The sequence below is a fragment of the Mirounga leonina genome, unplaced genomic scaffold (genome assembly GCF_011800145.1).
Source record: "Mirounga leonina isolate KUSES-001 unplaced genomic scaffold, KU_Mleo_1.0 Mir_94, whole genome shotgun sequence".
Lineage (NCBI taxonomy): Eukaryota > Metazoa > Chordata > Mammalia > Carnivora > Phocidae > Mirounga > Mirounga leonina.
This window is the reverse complement of record NW_023270855.1, coordinates 2,530,546-2,549,025: the sequence shown is the minus strand read 5'-3', so window position 1 is coordinate 2,549,025 and position 18,480 is coordinate 2,530,546. Positions and strand designations below refer to the sequence as shown.

The 18,480-nt window shown below is 42.5% G+C and overlaps 1 protein-coding gene across 1 annotated transcript in view; it reads left to right on the top strand.

The window, feature by feature from the left end:
• The window catches only part of RPN1 (ribophorin I), a 29,062-nt gene that overhangs the window by 4,752 nt on the left and 5,830 nt on the right, over positions 1-18,480 (top strand). The window contains exons 3-7 of the mRNA XM_034996502.1: positions 3,587-3,893; positions 9,504-9,713; positions 12,130-12,322; positions 16,789-16,888; positions 18,069-18,207. Coding sequence (XP_034852393.1) covers positions 3,587-3,893; positions 9,504-9,713; positions 12,130-12,322; positions 16,789-16,888; positions 18,069-18,207 — 949 coding nt within the window. The remainder of the gene's footprint in view (positions 1-3,586; positions 3,894-9,503; positions 9,714-12,129; positions 12,323-16,788; positions 16,889-18,068; positions 18,208-18,480) is intronic.

Here is an 18,480-nt window from a genome sequence, read left to right as displayed (position 1 = left end):
AGTGCTAAGATTAAAATATCCTGTTTGCTGAGGCAAACAGCGTTAGCTTATGCTGTAGTTTATCATAAAAAGAAATAAAATATTTGATTCTTGACCAGCAAACCTTTGGACCTTACAGCTGTCAGTCCCCACATGATTCAGAAAGTGTTAAATTTGGTCTCCCTGCTTGGCAGAGCTTGGTTTTGTTTTGTTTTGTTTGCTTGGCAAAGTTTAAAAAATTTTTTCTCATTAGTTTTAAATTAAATGAGAATATGATATAACTATTTTCTTTATGCATATGCCCATTTATACATAATTTTACATAAGCGTATAAATGGGATAATTTTAAATTTATTAATCTGTCTGTATAAAGTTTAATGGCAACATTAAACAAGTCACTTATCCTGCAACCCTAACATGACAACTTACGTGTCTTTGTTCTGATCCACGAAAAAATCTGTTGCTTAAATGCCAGTATAGTCAGCTCTGTGTTGTCTGCCTAGTCTTTCATCAATCAGAAGCTTTCATTAGCTGCTGCTTCTGAGTTGCAATGAGACTTGATATTTCCTTTTTTTTTTTTTTTAAGATTCATTTATTTATTTTAGAGAGAGAGAGAGAGTTTGCACAAGTGAGCAGGAGTGGGCAGGGCAGAGGGAGAGGAAGAGAGACTCTCAAGCAGACTCCATGGTGAGCATGAAGCCGTATGTGGGTCTTGGGGCTCAATCTCGTGACCCTGAGATCACGTCCTGAGCCAAAACCAAGAACCGGACCCTTAACTGTGCCACCCAGGTGCCCAAGAGTTGATACTTCTTTCTCTCCTTCTTTTTTTAAAAGATTTTATTTATTTATTTGACAGAAAGAGAGATAGTGAGAGCAGGAACACAAATAGGGGGAGCAGGAGAGGGAGAAGCAGGTTTCCTGCAGAGCAGGGAGCCCAGTGTGGGACTCCATCCCAGGACCCAGTGCTCCAATATTTCTTTCTTTTTTTGAAATAAGATTTATTGGGGCGCCTGGGTGGCTCAGTCGTTAAGCGTCTGCTTTCAGCTCAGGTCATGATCCCAGGGTCCTGGGATCGAGCCCTGCATTGGGCTCCCTGTTCAGCGGGGAGCCTCCTTCTCCCTCTCGCACTCCCCCTGCTTGTGTTCCCTCTCTCACTGTATGTGTCTCTCTCTCTGTCAAATAAATAAATAAAATCTAAAAAAAAAAAAAAAAGAAAAAAAGATTTACTATTCTAGGACGCCTGGGTGGCTCAGTTGGTTAAGCGTCTACCTTCGGCTCGGGTCATGATCCCAGCGTCCTGAGATCGAGTCCCGCATCGGGCACCTTGCTTGGCGGGGAGCCTGCTTCTCCCTCTCCCGCTCCCCCTGCTTGTGTTCCGTCTCTCGTTGTGTGTGTCTCTCTCTCTGTCAAATAAATAAAATCTTAAAAAGATTTATTATTCTAGAGAGAGTGCAGGGGGCAGGGGCAGAGAGAAAGAGAGAATCCCAGGCCAACTCCATGCTGAGCGTGGCCCCTGATGCAGGCCTCAATCCCAAGAGCCTGAGATCATGACCTGAGCCAAAGCCAAGAGTTGGTCACTTAGCTGACTGAGCCATCCAGGCGCCCCTGAGAATTGATATTTCTAATGATCACCCTGGAACACTGAAATGTTGTTAAAATGAGATTCAGTTATGCTGGGACATTTCATGTGAAAATTAAGGTGGGGTTGTGTCACATTTTGTTGATGGGCTAGAGGGAGAAAGAGATTAGGGGGTTAATTAGGAAGATAGGTAATAATCTTGGCCAGGGAGAATTGTTTGAACTGAGGGGGCAGCAATGGAAATTCCGGAAGGGATGAATTTGAGAGACATCCTAAGGCAGGATTAACCAGACATTAGGGATGGAGTAGAGTGAGGCATCCAACCATGTAGGAGGGTTTTGGTTTAGAAGTGGTCAGATGGGGCGCCTGGGTGGCTCAGTTGGTTAAGCGACTGCCTTCAGCTTAGGTCATGATCCTGGAGTCCCTGGATCGAGTCCCGCATCGGGCTCCCTGCTCGGCAGGGAGTCTGCTTCTCCCTCTGACCCTCCTCCCTCTCATGCTCTCTGTCTCTCATTCTCTCTCTCAAATAAATAAATAAAATCTTTAAAAAAAAAAAAAAGAAGTGGTCAGATGGTGGTAGTATTTATTAACAGAGTAAGGAATTGGGATCATGAATGATACTGGGTATGTTGGGTGGTCAGTGGAGCTGTGTAGTGAACCTTTGAAAATAGGAGTTTAGTGCTCAGGGCAGAGTGTGGGATGAGAAGCAGATCTGGAACTTGAAGCCAGGAATTGGTTAAGACCGTCCTGGGAGAAGGTGTAAAGCTTACTATATTTTAAGTAGGTACTTCAGAGTATTGATAGTGTGTGATGGTGTGACTGATGAAGATATGCAAGATTAGAGTTCCGTAAGGCCATATCAGGAAAAGTGATCCGTATTCTGACGTGTTCTGACCTTGGAGGACAAATTCCAAAGAAGCCTGTTAAATGCCTTTCATTTTCCACTAACAGTTTCTGGGCCTACCAAAAGTTATCTTGTGGCTTAGAAAATTCACATTTATTTTTGAGTTAATATTGTATGGATTTTAGTAGTTTCCAGGCCATCTCTTTTTCTTTAAAATGCTAGTAGCTTTATTTTTTTAGTTATGAGAGTGGTACAAGTTCATAAAACCAGTTGGAGAAAATAACAAAATAAAGCTTATTCTCCTCCCTAGACAGTTACCATTCACAGTTTGGAAACATTCATTGGAATACTTCTCTTCACATACACTTGTTTATGTTTATTCTTTAAGATAGAATCATACTGTGCCATTTGTGAACTGATTTCTGTTATTTACACTGTACATGGAAATGCTTAATATCCTTTTAAGTGGCTGCCATTATCCCACTGTGTGGCTCTGCTGGAATGCTTTTAACCATTATCCTGTTGTTGGACCTTGTTGGACCTTTACGTTTTATACTTTTTTTCCCCCCAAGACTTATTTATTTTAGAGAGGGAGAGAGCAGGGAGGGGGCAGAGGGTGAGGGAGAGAGAAAAATCTCAAGCAGACTCCCTGCTGAGCGCAGAGCCTGACACAGGGCTCTATCTCATGACCTGAGCCAAAACCAAGAGTCTGGGGGTGCCTGGGTGGCTCAGTCGTTAAGCGTCTGCCTTCGGCTCAGGTCATGATCCCAGGGTTCTGGGATCGAGCCCCGCATCGGGCTCCCTGCTCTGCGGGAAGCCTGCTTCTCCCTCTCCCACTCCCCCTGCTTGTGCTCTCTCTCTCACTATGTCTCTCTCTGTCAAATAAATAAATAAAATCTTAAAAAAAAAAAATTAAAAAAAAACAAAAACAAAAACAAAACCAAGAGTCTGACGCTCAGCCAACTGAGCCACCCAGGCGCTGTTGTACTGTTCTGTTATTATAAACAATTGTGAAATGAATACCCAGACATCTGTCTTAAAAGGCTTGAATTAATAGGTTAAAGATGATCTCTTAAAGGTAACTGCTTTTGTCTTGGGTACAAAATGTTGCTGTGACTTTGAGTTGCTATTTCTGTTTTCAGTTCCCTTCATCTCTTAATTTTCTTGCCTTGTTCTTGCTCCAGTGGGAGATTCTTCACAGTCAAGCTCCCAGTTGCTCTCGATCCTGGGGCCAAGGTTTCGGTCATTGTGGAAACAGTCTATACCCATGTGCTTCAGCCGTATCCAACCCAGATCACCCAGTCAGAGAAACAGTTTGTCGTGTTTGAGGGGAACCATTATTTCTACTCTCCCTATCCAACGAAGACACAGACGATGCGTGTGAAGCTTGCCTCCCGAAACGTAGAGAGCTACACCAAGCTGGGGAACCCCATGCGCTCTGAGGACCTCCTGGATTATGGACCTTTCAGAGACATCCCTGCTTACAGTCAGGTAGGCTCGTGTGGAGTCCAGTCTGTCCCTGCCTACTTCAGAGAATGTTTTCTGGAGTGACTACTAGTGGATGGGCTTGGTGGTGTGAGATGGGTGTAAATCTGAAGTCATTTTTAAGATCATCCCCAAACATTTTCACCTGCTGTGAAATGACTCCATGGGGGTCACCTTTCTCATTTTGGGAGTATAGCTAGAGGCTGGGAGGTTTAGGAAGATTTTCTCTAATAAGGAAAAACATGGCAGATGAACCTCATAAACTTCATGACTTGGATTTTTGAAGCAGTGATACATGAGCTGAGTTGAATTATTCCATCAGCATTTAGGACCTGTCAAAGCCTAATATTAGCCAGTGACAATGATAACTGGAGATTGCTGAGGTCTCTGAGGGAGCCCCACAAATAGCAATCCTTTTCCCCCTTCCCAAGTTCTGTACACACTGAGAAACAAAAGTATTGAGGTAGGTAGGAAGTGAAAAAATATGTAGCTTTATTACAGGTAAACTAGGTTGAAGGAGATAGAGTTCATCTGCAGGTACTGCAGGAGGTTTCCTAATACTGAATCCCAAATTGAGACAAGAGTGTCCATGCAAATGTGGGCCAGGGCAAGCCTCTCCATGTGGAAGTTTTGCCAGCAGATGAAGTGAGCTCTCTAACTGCCTACTGGCAGGTATGCCAGATGGAGGAGAGCAGCTGGGCAGAGCATGCCCTGTCCATTCTTCTCCAACTTACTCTTTTTTTTTTTTTTTAAAGATTTTATTTATTTATTTGAGAGAGAGAATGAGATAGAGACAGAGAGCATGAGAGAGGGGAGGGTCAGAGGGAGAGCCCGATGCGGGACTCGATCCAGGGACTCCAGGATCATGACCTGAGCCGAAGGCAGTCGCTTAACCAACTGAGCCACCCAGGCGCCCCTCCAACTTACTCTTTACTTAGGGGATGCCGGTCCTCTGGATGAAAAGGCTCAGAGTCTTATACTAACAGAACTCCCATCACATGAAATAAAATGTGAGCCCAGAGGCATTAACTTTTTAAGTGCAAGCAAGGTGGAGGAGAAGGGAATTAGGGAAGGGAAGAAAAACTTGCTGACCCACCATCTTATTTCCTAGACTCTGTAGATAGTGTATTAAATAAAATCATTCATTTCACTGAATCAGAATTAAAAAGTTAATTTTTTTTTTTATTCTTTAGCGATAGACGAGGAAACAGAATCAGTGAAATTAAATGACTCCCCCAAGACTAGATTACAAATAAATTAGCTTCCAGGGAAGATGGGCAAGTTGTATGTAGCACAATTCTAGCAAATATACTCACATTAAAAAAGAATAATAAAAAATAAGGAGGTAGCATGTGGAGGGTTGGAGTGGGGGTTGGGGGAGAAGGGAACAAGGCGTTGTTGGTAGAGGCCCCGAGATGGGAGACCAGGTGCTGTGCTGGCGGGGGTGGCTGCTTGGGTAGTAAAGCTGGCTGCCTCCCTGAGCCTAGGAGCTGGGCCTTAAGCATAGAGGGAGCAATCAAGGCTTAAAAAACACTGTTGTTATGGAAAAGTTCAAACATATACAGAAGTATAGAGAATAGTGTGATGACTTCCCATACACCTATCAACTTTGACATTGTCAATGAGTATCAGAATATTACCACACTTATCAGCACTGTTTTTTTTTTTTCTCTGTTGTAATATTTTAAAGCAAATTTTAGGAATCTTGTCATTTCAGCCTATGTACTTGATTGTCATCTCTGAAATACATGGATATTTAAGACTTCTATGCATCTCTGTGTTTAGAACATGTGTCACTTAGTTTGTTCTAATGTCAAAATAGTTTGTTCTAATGTCACTTGAAATAATTGTTTCTGTTTTCTCGGTCTCAGATGTCAGTTTGACATAGGGCTGTTCATTTTGGGTCATTTTCCACTGTTAAGAATTTTTTTTTAATTGATACAATTTTTTGAAATGAAAACAGCCAAAATTATTTGACAAGGTATATTCAGAGAACTCTTGCTTCCACTTCTCCCTTCTGTCTGTTCTTTTTGGTGACCATTTATATTAGCTTTTGGTTTATCTTTCTAATTTTTTTTCTCTAAATATATGCAGATTATAGTAATTTTATATTCCCCCATTTCTCAGAAAAGTAGCACCCTGTGTATACTATAGCCTTAGGGGTTTTGGTGGGGGAGTGAGAGTATCTCTCTGTGATTGCTGGTGTAGTTACCTTGTGGTGCGGAGAGCCCTGGGGGCGAGTGCCTCTGGAGCTCTGAGTTGTGTTTCCTCTAAGTGCATTATTTATTTCTTTTCCTTACTTAATTCAGTTCATGTTGGGGACAGAAATTTGTTTGTCTCCTGTACAAGCTTCTAAATTTTCAATATTTTGGATTTTGGACTTTTTTCCTCCATTTTATTTATTTTTTTTGAAATTTTATTCATTTATTTGACAGAGAGAGACAGCGAGAGAGGGAACACAAGCAGGGGGAGTGGGGGAGGGAGAAGCAGGCTTCCCACGGAGCAGGGAGCCTGATGCAGGGCTCAGTCCAAGGACCCTGGGATCATGACCTGAGCTGAAATCAGACGCTTAACGACTGAGCCACTCAGGTGCCCCTCTTCTTCCATTTTAAATTAATAAAATGCTCATGAGAGACTATTTGGCAAATACAGAGGAAAATTTGACATCCACTTTTGACATAGTAGTACCTGAGTCATTTCTTTCTAAGCATAGGGGCTTTTTAATATGGAAATCACACTGTGTGTAAAGTATTGTGTACTTTGCCACTTAGAATATTCTCTAAACATTTTACATTACCTTTGTAAACCATTTTTATTTATTTTATTTTATTTTATTTTTTAAAAGATTTTATTTTATTTATTTATTTGAGACAGAGAGAATGAGAGAGAGCATGAGAGGGAGGAGGGTCAGAGGGAGAAGCAGATTCCCTGCCGAGCAGGGAGCCGGATGCGGGACTTGATCCCGGGACTCCAGGATCATGACCTGAGCCGAAGGCAGTCGCTTAACCAACTGAGCCACCCAGGCGCCCTGTAAACCATTTTTAATAGCCATTTAAGATAGTATAATTTGATGTTTTATAGCTTATTTGCCAAGTTTCCTATGTTGGACAGTTAGCTTTTTTTCTCTAACGCTGTAGTAGTCATCTCTTTACATATAACTTTTTACATAGTCTCAGAGTAGATTTTTTATTTTTTATTTTTAATAAGTTTTGACTTTAGCTCCAGTTAGTTAACATATTGTGTAATATTAGTTTTAGGTGTACAATGTAGTGATTCAGCACTTCCATACAACACCCAGTGCTCATCACAGTAAGTGCCCTTCTTAATCCCCATCATCTCTTTCACGCATCCCCCCACCCACCTCCCTCTGGTAGCCATCAGTTTGTTCTGTTTGTTCTCTACACTTAAGAGTCTGTTTCTTGATATTTCTCTCTCTCTCTCACTCTCTCTTTCTCTCTCTACATATACATACTCTGCTTGTTTTTTAAGTTCCACATAGGAGTGAAATCATATGGTATTTGTTTTTGTCTGACTGATTTCGCTTAGCATTATACTCTAGCTCCGTCCATGTTGTTGCAAGTGGTAAGATTCCATTCTTTTTTAATGGCTGAATAATATTCCATTGTGTGTGTGTGTGTGTGTGTACACACATATATGTACCACATCTTTATCCTTTCTGTTTTTTTTTTTAAAGATTTTATTTATTCATTTGACAGATAGCGGGAGCAGGAACACAAGCAGGGGGTGTGGGAGAGGGAGAAGCAGGCTTCCCGTGGAGCAGGGAGCCCGATGCGGGGCTCGATCCCAGGACCCTGGGATCATGACCTGAGCCAAAGGCAGCCGCCTAACCAACTGAGCCACCCAGGTGCCCCCAAAATTAAAAATCTTTTTAGGTTTTTTTTTAATTTATTTGACAGAGAGAGACACAGTGAAAGAGAGAACCAAGCAGGGGGAGTGGGAGAGGGAGAAGCAAGCTTCCTGCCGAGCAGGGAGCCTGATGTGGGCCTCGATCCCAGGACCCTGGGATCACGATCCGAGCTGAAGGCAGACGCTTAATGACTGAGCCACCCAGGCACCCCTAAAAATCTTTTGATGTATGTTGCCAAGTGGTTTTTCAAAAGATTTAGCAAATTTATTATGGCACCAGCAGTCAGAAACTGCTAGTTTCCTTGTATCCTTATCAGTATTGGCATTAAATACTGTCAAATATGATTATGGATGAAGTTGAACTTTTAAGAATCTACAGATTCTTGGGGCACCTGGGTGGCTCAGTCGTTAAGCGTCTGCCTTCGGCTCAGGTCATGATCCCAGGGTCCTGGGATTGAGCCCTGCATCGGGCTCCCTGCTCAGCGGGAAGCCTGCTTCTCCCTCTCCCACTCCCCCTGCTTGTGTTCCCTCTCTCGCTGTGTGTCTCTCTGTCAAATAAATAAAAATCTTTAAAAAAAAAAAAAAGAATCTACGGATTCTTAATTCTATGAGAATTAATAAAATGTCCTTTTTCATGGACTTCTGGGGAAGGGTGTTTTCCTGATTCTTCTGTCCTTTTAGATCCCATTTCTAAGGTTCCATGTGTGTATTCATAGAAGGGCATTTATATTACTTAATGACTAGAAAGATTTAATACTAATTTAAATGGGGAAATTGGCAAAGTGGAGGAATTTCCAAAGGTAACTCCTTTAATTCTCTGAGGCCTCCCTGGGATGCAGTATTTACTGTGGAGGAGTGTGCAGCCAGAGCTAAAAAGTTGAAGACCTGAAGACCTAGTATTGCCACTTAGATTTATTTATGACCTTGAATATGTTAAAACTGCTGGGCCTCGGTGTTTTTAATTTGTAAAACAAGATGAGTAGTACTTACCTCATTGTGTTGTTTTGAGGATTAAATGGTCATGCATTTGTTTCGCACTCATAAAGAGTGACTGACACATATTTTTGTTAGCTCCATACATGTTAGCCAAACAAGTTCTCTTCTGGGAACTTTTCTGGGTAAGTCTTCTCCGTGTTAGAAAAAATCCAGTAGTGCTATGAATCATCCTCAGTTTTGAGGTTATTTGCTAGCTCATTGGGTAGACATTATGTCTTTATGAGATCATATATATACCTTGTCCGAATTTTTCTTTATTATAGTTTAAGATTTTGTTTTCTTTCAAAACTGCAAAAATTATTCAAAAGGCAATTTAAAAAGCTCATTGTAGAAATTTCGAAAACAAAAACTACAAGGAGAAAGTAGAAACAATCTAAGAACTCTGTTTCCTATCTCCCGTATTTGGGATTCTCCCGTATTTCATTTCAGGTTCTTTTTGTTCTTTTACTCCTATAGTCTATAAGATAAGTGTCATGTAGAAGTGTTTGTTTTTAAAATACAAATGATACTTACGTTGGCACCTAAAACAATTTTGTGGAGCCTATTTTTCCACTTAGTAATACATCATGAATATTTATTTCCATATGCCATTAAAAAGTCCTAGTAAGCATCATTTTAGAATACAGAGTGCATTTGATACACCTTAATTGAGCCATTCTATTGCTGATGTATGGATTGTCTCCAGTGTATTTGAAACTAGTGTTGATTCATCTGTCACCCAGACTTGGAACTACTTGTTTCTTGTCTCTCCAGGATACTTTTAAAGTACATTATGAGAACAACAGCCCTTTCCTGACCATCACCAGCATGACCCGAGTGATCGAGGTCTCTCACTGGGGTAACATTGCTGTGGAAGAAAATGTGGACTTAAAGCACACAGGGGCTGTGCTGAAGGGACCCTTTTCACGCTATGATTACCAGAGACAGCCAGATAGTGGAATAGCCTCCATCCGCTCATTTAAGGTATGGGATGTGCAACGTGGACATTGGGAGAAAGTATCGTTTTATCACATTTGCCCTTTAGCTTTTTGAAAGTATCTAAATATGGACCATTGTTTGGGATCAATTGGTGTTTAAGTAGTTGGGTTCACAGGGTTAGAACCAACAGAAAGAATCTTAAAAAAAAAATGCCCCCATTTGTATAAGTAGGCCATTTTTTCTTTTGAAAAGAGATTTTATTTTTAAGTAATCTCTACACCCACCATGGGGCTCGAACTCCCAACGCTGAGGTCAAGAGTCATGTGCTACACCGAATGAGCCAGCCAGGTGCCCCAAAGTAGGCCATGTTTTTATTATTTATTTATTTATTTATTTTTAATTTTTTTTTTTAAAGATTTTATCTATTTAAAAAAAAATTTTTTTTTTTTTAAGATTTTTATTTATTTATTTGAGAGAGAGAATGAGGTAGAGAGCATGAGAGGGGGGAGGGTCAGAGAGAGAAGCAGACTCCCCGCTGAGCAGGGAGCCCGACATGGGACTCGATCCCGGGACTCCAGGATCATGACCTGAGCCGAAGGCAGTCGCTTAACCAACTGAGCCACCCAGGTGCCCAGATTTTATCTATTTATTTGACAGAGAGTTAGCACAAGTAGGCAGAGAGGCAGGCAGAGGGAGAGGGAGAAGCAGGCTCCCCGCTGAGCAGGGAGCCTGATGCGGAACTCGATCCCAGGATACTGGGATCATGACCTGAGCCGAAGGCAGATGCTTAACCGACTGAGCCATCCAGTCGCCCCTAGGTCACGGTTTTAAAAGAAAATTTGAATAATAGGAAAAACCAGACCCCCCCCCAAATTAGTATTGCTCATATATTTTTTTTTTTTTTAAAGATTTTATTTATTTATTTGAGACAGAGAGAATGAGAGAGAGAGAGAGCACATGAGAGGGGGGAGGGTCAGAGGGAGAAGCAGGCTCCCTGCCGAGCAGGGAGCCCGATGCGGGACTCAATCCAGGGACTCCAGGATCATGACCTGAGCCGAAAGCAGTTGCTTAACCAACTGAGCCACCCAGGCGCCCCAGTATTGCTCATATTTTAATACTTCCTTTCTTCTATAATGCTTTTTTTAAAAAGATACTTGATCATATTGTACATGAAGTTTTGTATATTTTTAGTCTTATAAATGAAATCTTATATTTTCACGTACAGTCAGAAACTGAAAACCCCCTTGGAAAACAGAGTTTGGGGCACTGGCCCCTTGCACAGTTAAAAATCTGCATATAACTTTTTTTTTTTTAAAGATTTTATTTATTTATTCATGAAAGATAGAGAGAGAGGCAGAGGCAGAGGGAGAAGCAGGCTCCCCGCGGAGCAGGGAGCCCGATGCGGGACTCGATCCCAGGACCCTGAGATCATGACCTGAGCTGGAGGCAGACGCTTAACCGACTGAGCCACCCAGGCGTCCCTATAACTTTTGACTCCCTGAAAATTTAACTGCTAATATCCTCCTGTTTTCTGGAAGCCGTACTATTAACATAAACAGTCCATTATCCCATATTTGGTATGTTGTATGTATTAGGTACTGTATTCCTATAACAAAATAAGTTAGAGAAAAAATGTTAAGAAAATCATGAGAAAATAAATTTACAGTATTTACTGTATTTACTGAAAAAAGATCCACATATAAGTGGACCTGCGCAGTTGAAACCCATGTTGTCTAAGGGTCATCTGTACTTCATATTATAGAAGGGCTCGTTATGTGAATGAAGTGTTAGAATTGTTTCTTCCTGATTATGAAAATACTCTTACAGATTTGGAAGCTATAATAAAGAATATGAGGTGGAAGAACCCCTCCATAACCCTGCCACCTAGCGATTTGATGTAATTTCTCCCAGTTTTAGTTTCTCTCCCTGCAGAGTAATTTAGAGATTATGTTTATCTTTGTATTAATCCTTAATATTCATGAAGGTATTTATGATTGTCTTCATTATTTATTGTTTAGGAGAATTGGCTATTTACCTACCATGATTGAGAAATAGATGCAATATCTAGAAATTTTGAAGCCTCAGGCGGGAGGGCTAGTTAGACTTCTTTTTGGGTTGTTCCCAGTTTGGGGACTGTTTTTTTTTTTAAGATTTTATTTATTTATTTGAGAGAGAGAGAATGAGAGACAGAGAGCATGAGAGGGAGGAGGGTCAGAGGGAGAAACAGACTCCCTGCCGAGCAGGGAGCCCGATGTGGGACTCGATCCCGGGACTCCGGGATCATGACCTGAGCCGAAGGCAGTCGCTTAACCAACTGAGCCACCCAGGCGCCCCTAGGGACTGTTTTAATTAGATAGTGCTATGGGGAGGCTCTTGGTGCAGAAAGTCTTTTCTGTCTTTAGGATCATCTCCTGTGAGTAAGTTTCTGGGGGCTTTAGAAGGCGTGTCCCCTCTCTTGCAGACCATCCTCCCTGCCGCTGCCCAGGACGTTTACTACCGGGACGAGATTGGCAATGTTTCCACTAGCCACCTCCTTATTTTGGACGACTCTGTAGAGATGGAAATCCGGCCTCGCTTCCCTCTGTTTGGCGGGTGGAAGACCCATTACATCGTTGGCTACAACCTCCCAAGCTATGAGTACCTCTATAATTTGGGTCAGTCTTTAGTAGTTAGGGAGTAAAAAGGGGAGAGTCTATCATTTCGTTTCCTGCATTTTTGTTTCTAGTGGTGGTTTTTGTGTGTGTGTGTTTGTTTTTGTTTTTTTAACAGTTGCCAGTCATTTTTGATGGGAAGAGAGTATTGTCGTTTTTTGGAAGTCTGGGATATTAGGAACAATTTTTTAATGGGTGGGGACAAATTACTATTGTAAAAGTAATAACATGCATTTGGTAGTCAGTTCGAACAGTCTGGTAAAAATCCTCTTCTTACCCCCATTTCCATCATAAGATGGAACTGCTTCAATTCTTTTAATTTGAGGTTTTTAAAAAAATAAAGAGAAAAACTAAGAGAATAATAAACACTTTTACACAAGCACCCAGAACTAATTATTATAATCATTTTGCCATATTTTCTTCATCTTTTTTTTTTAAATCTTTTAGATAGAAAATTAAATAGAAAAAACCACACTAACAAATGTGCTCAGTAAATGTCTATAAGAACTGCTCAGTAAATGTCTGTAAGAACACCTCAGAACCACCACTCAGGCCCAGAAATTGAACTGAGCCAGCCAGCCAGAAAGCTCTCCACGTACCTCTTCCTTCCCCACAATAGTGGTTACCATCCTGACTTTTAGTAACCACTTTCTTGACTTTGTTAAGTTTTATCACCCAAGTGTGTGTCTTTAGAATCTCTACTTTAGTTTTGCTCTTTTCAAAAAATTTGATGTCTTATGAGTCTCTATTAATCCATAGTCCCCTCCTCCATCTGTTTTTTTTTGTTTTTTTTTACAGTTTATCAAAGAATGTGAGCCACTTGTAGTGTAACCTACAGTCTGGATTTTGCTGACTCCTTACTTAAAGTGCAATTCAGTATTCCTGTGTTTTCTGTGTTTCTTGCAGATTGAAAGCTGTTACCCTCCTTGATGTCTTATGAAAGACATTCTTGGCCCAGCTTATATATTTTCTTTCTTTCTTTTTTTTTTTTTAAGATTTTATTTATTTGACAGAGCACAAGCAGGGGGAGCGGCAGGCAGCGGGAGAAGCAGGCTCCCCGCTAAGTAGGGAGCCCGATGTGGGGCTCGATCCCAGGACCCTGGGATCATGACCGAGCTGAAGGCAGATGCTTAACCGACTGAGCCACCCAGGCACCCCCAGCTTGTATGTTTTCTGTCTCAGACCTGGAATCAGCCCTTTCTCCTCAAAGCCCTAGTTTCTTCTTGTGTGTTTTAAGACCAGTCTGAGAACTAGGAATGCATATTGTTCTTAGTTTGGTCAGTATCTAGGCCTTTTCAGTTAACAGAGCTAGGTGTGTATTATGTCTATGCGTAAAAAAATTATGAATTTATATAGTTACTTAATAGTGTGAACTGTAATGATTTTGCTCCTATGTTATATCTGTATCTAATTCCATATCGAGAGTCCTCTTTCTGAAGAACAGAGAAGGTGACAGAATGAGAGCATTCCACCATTAATTGTTATATCCCACGCCTAATACACAGCAGTCTCAGAATAAAAAATGGTCATACTACCACTTCCAATATGATTACTGAAAAGAGTTTATTTTTGGCATATCCCCTCTCCATTCTACCCCATTTTGGTGTGCTGTGTGTATACTGTATATCTATTGTCAGAACAAATAGCCATTACACAGCATGCTCCCCCCCCTTTTTTTAAGATTTTATTTATTTATTTTGAGAGAGCGAGCGAGCATGAGTGGGGGGGGGGGGCAGAGGCAGAGGGAAAGGGAGAAGCAGACTGCCCAAGAAGCAGGGATCCCGACTTGGGGCTCCATCCCAGGACCCTGGGATCATGAGCTGAGCCAAAGGCAGATGCTTAACCGACTGAACCACCCGGGTGCCCCCTTTAACTCTATTTTTTTTAAAGATTTTATTTATTTATTTGACACAGAGAGAGACACACCGAGAGAGGGAACACAGCAGGGGGAATGGGAGAGGGGGAAGCAGGCTTCCCACAGAGCAGGGAGCCCGATACGGGGCTCGATCCCAGGACCCTGGGATCATGACCTGAGCCGAAGGCAGACACCCAACGACTGAGCCACCCAGGCGCCCGCCCCTTTTAACTCTAGTCTTACCTCTATAGTAGCTGTAGTTAATGCTTACCCTGTCAGTGTTTACATTGACAGCTCTAGTCATTTTGATGAAGCTCATTCTCTAGTAGATTCCTTAGGGAGGGCTTATGGGAATGAGTTCTCACATATTGATAGTTGATAACAGGTGGTGCCTTTTGTGCATGTAAGTATCTTGAGGAATATAACATCACTGGCTCATACGTCTTTCCTTGAATATCTTAAATACGTTACTTTTTTTGGTATAAAATGTCACTGTCAAGGTCTGATGATCTAATTTTTCCCCTTTATAAGTCTTTTTATATAAATATTGAAAGGGATTCTTCCTTTAAAATCTAATACTTTTCTGGAACATGTTTTGGCAGTGGTTGCCATGTTCCTATTCTTGGGTCTGCATTATGTTTTTTCAACTTACAGTTTTGAAACCTTTTTGTAAGTTTTCTCCTTTTATTTCCGTGTTGAGTCTTTGCCTATTTTCAATATTTGGCAGTTTCTCGAGTCTTTCCTTCATTGAAAACTTTACTTCTTTTTACTTTTTATTATAAGAGATTACCTGTTGTGTTTATTCATTGCTATTCCTTTTAGCTTATCCTTTGTTTCTAAAACAATTATTTTCTTTCTAAAATTTATTTCCTGCATTTTAGCTTATCCTTCGTTTCTAAAACAATTATTTTCTTTCTAAAATTTATTTCCTGCATAAAAAATTTCCTGAATTTTTTCCTGCATTCTGTCACTTTTCTGAATTTCTATAATTCTGGTTTATATTGCTCTTTCATGACTTGTGTCATTTTTATTTATTTTTATTTTTATTTTTATTTTTTTTAAAGATTTTATTTATTTATTCATGAGAGAGAGAGAGAGAGAGGCAGAGGGAGAAGCAGGCTCCCAAGGAGCAGGGAGCCCGATGCAGGACTCGATCCCAGGACCCTGAGATCATGACCTGAACCGAAGGCAGACGCTTGACCGTCTGAGCCACCCAGGCGCCCGACTTGTGTCATTTTTATAGTACCTTTAGTTTGCTTTGAAATACTGGGAACAGTTTTTTTTGTTTGTTTTTTAGAGAGAAAGAGTGTGTGTGTGGTGGGGGGGCGCAGAGGGAGAGAGAGAATCTTAAGCAGGCTCCATGCTCAGCATGGAGCCTGATGTTGGGCTCGATCTCACTATCCTGAGATCATGACTTGAGCTGAAACCAAGAGTATTATGCTTAGCCGACTGAGCCACCCAGGTGCCCGGCAGGAGGAATTTTAATTAGTTTTGTGGCATGAATTTCTGGCATGTTTTCATTTTCTCTTGGGATGTTCTCTTTTTTTTGTAGCTTTTAAAAATATAACTTACTCTGAGAGTGAGGGGTACCCTTTTTCTGTTGCTCAGTTTTCTTTAATTAAAAAAAATTTTTTTTTAAGTAGGCTCTGCACTCAGTGTAGGGCTCAAACTCACAAACTTGAGGTCAAGAGTTGCATGCTCTATCAACTGAGCCAGCCAGGCACCCCTCTGTTCTTTTTTTTTTTTTTTTTTTTAAAGATTTTATTTATTTATTAGAGAGAGGGAACACGAGAGGGGAGGGTCAGAGGGAGAAGCAGGGAACCTGATGCAGGACTCGATCCTGGGGCTCTGGGATCATGACCTGAGCCTAAGGCAGTCACTCAACCAACCGAGCCAGCTAGGCCCCCTGTTGATTTTTAATGTGAATTTTTAGGAGGAGGTACCGTAACTGCCAGTTCTCTGTTGATTTAGTATGGTATTTTGATTTTCTTCCGGCAGTTTTTCCTCCACTTAGGGTGCTGTCCTGGGAGGAGAGCTCTGATGGCTTTTCCAAGTTCTTAGGGACTAGACTGCTCTAGACTCACAGGTCCGTGGGCCTGTTTTGCTTGCCCACCATGTGGGGTCAGGGGAGGACTCCTCGGCGCTCCAGCTGCTTTCTACAGTTGGCTTGCCTCCTTCTCTAGTCAGTGTGGTGGCCTGTTTGGGGCTCTTCTCTTCTCAGGTCTGTCACTTGCCCTGTTGCCTCCCTCTGCTTTCTCCTTTACAGACACTAGTAATGTGCACGTTGTGTGTTGTTGGCGTTTTGTGACTTCCCCGTTTGTATTTTGGGGTTCGTGGAGATCCTTGTTTTACCTAGTTTTGTTGTAAAAAATGCTCCATGGGTTTTTGGTTTTGCTATCTAGTTGCTCTGCCTTTATGTAGAAATTGGGGAAGACCCATAGTATGCTGCCGGCACCGCCTCTGTCTCCCAGAATCTCCTAGTCCGTTAACTGTAGGTAGCATCTCTTTACTCCTCTCTGTGTAAGGTGAGAGTGTTTGTACCCTGTGCTTCCCCCTAGCTCCTGTGTCATTTCCTCTGTTTTTCACATCCCTGCACGTGTTTGTCTTTCTTCAGGTGACCAGTATGCACTGAAGATGAGGTTCGTGGACCATGTGTTTGATGAGCAAGTGATAGATTCTCTGACAGTGAAGATCATCTTGCCCGAAGGGGCCAAGTGAGTGTGACTGTTCCTTTCTTCTGATTCCCATTTCTCTGGTAGTGGCCTTGTACCTCAAGGGGAAGCTATGTTTTAGGGGTGCTGACTAGGTACTCAGCACATAGCTTTGACTGAGAGGTCTGTAGGGACTTTCTGACTGGAGTTTAAGCAGAAAAGTTAGACTCAAATGAGGGCACAAGGTTTATTTATGAAATACATTCCCCAGACAGAATGCCTCTGTATGACAGCTGCAGCATCCAAAGGGGATGGGATGATCTGCAACAGGACAGAATGCGGAGTCAAGACAGCCGGGGAGCCCTTTGCTGTGGAAGAGCAATGGAACAGTGGCTTTATTTTATCCTGGGCTGGTTAGACCAGGTTCAGAAAGGGGGGTCCTGATGGTGTTACAACCAGGAGTGCTGTCTTTGGCCAGTTTAAGCAGAAAGGAGTGCATTGGAAGGGTAAGTCACTTGTAAATTGGCAGCATAAGTTGCAGAGCCAGAACATCTCTGGGAGTCAGTTTGGTGGAAACTGACAGTTGTTCACAGGGGACCTGCCCTCGGCAGGAGGGACAAACACCTATGTGTGTCTCCATGTCACTTCGCTCTAGGTTCATCTTAAAGGGGAGCTTCTGTTTGGCCTCTCTTGGGTCACGTGCCCACTCTGGTCACCAGAAAGATCGGCACCTTGATTGTTCCTCCTATGGGGGATGGGGAGTTTTAGCAAAACTAGAGCGTGAGAACCTGGAGGAGGGAGAGTGGATCCAGGCAAACAAAAACGGGACATGTCCCACTGTACCTTATGAAAGTTCTCTGTCATGTGAGGAGAAGGAACTTCTGGAGTAACTTCTCAGGGGCCTCTTCAAGTCCCCGAGAGGCTCTCGCTGGGTGGAGTGCACAGGGGGGCTGTGGGCTGTGTGACTCCGGGGGCTGGCCAGTACTGGTGAGCACTAGCAAGAACAAGGGAGCATTAGCAGGGAGACGGTCATTACCTCAGCGGGAGAGTGGTCGAGTAGTCGGGGTATTCTGGCAGCGGGTCAGCTGTCTTGGAAGGTCTGGTGCCAGGAGGGGAGCAGAGTGGAGCGGGAACTTAGTGACCCTGATAGGCCCCCTGAGCCTTAGAATTCTCCGACCCTAAATAAACCTCGTTGTTCAGTGCAGTTTGTCTTAGGCTGTATTTCATTCCTACCTGTGTCCAGGAACATCCAAGTTGACAGTCCCTATGAAATCAGTCGGGCCCCCGATGAGCTGCACTACACTTACCTAGACACATTTGGCCGCCCTGTGATTGTTGCCTATAAGAAAAATCTGGTGGAACAGCACATTCAGGACATCGTGGTGAGTGCTCCACTGGTCTGCCTTCTGTGTCTTCCTCCCCAGAGTATGGGGTCCTGGCGGCCATGGACTTGCCTGTCCTTATCTTTACGTCCTTGGGCTGCAGGGGTTTGAGCACAGTCACCTCTGGGGATGGGTGGGGCAGCCTGGATGATCGTGGGCCTGCTGAGGTCCCTCTGTTGCCCCCGGGTGTCTGAGTCCCCGTAGGCCTGTGAGAGCCCATCCTCCGTGTTCTCTCCCCTAGGTGCTCCTTGTTCTCTCCCCTAGGTGCTCCTT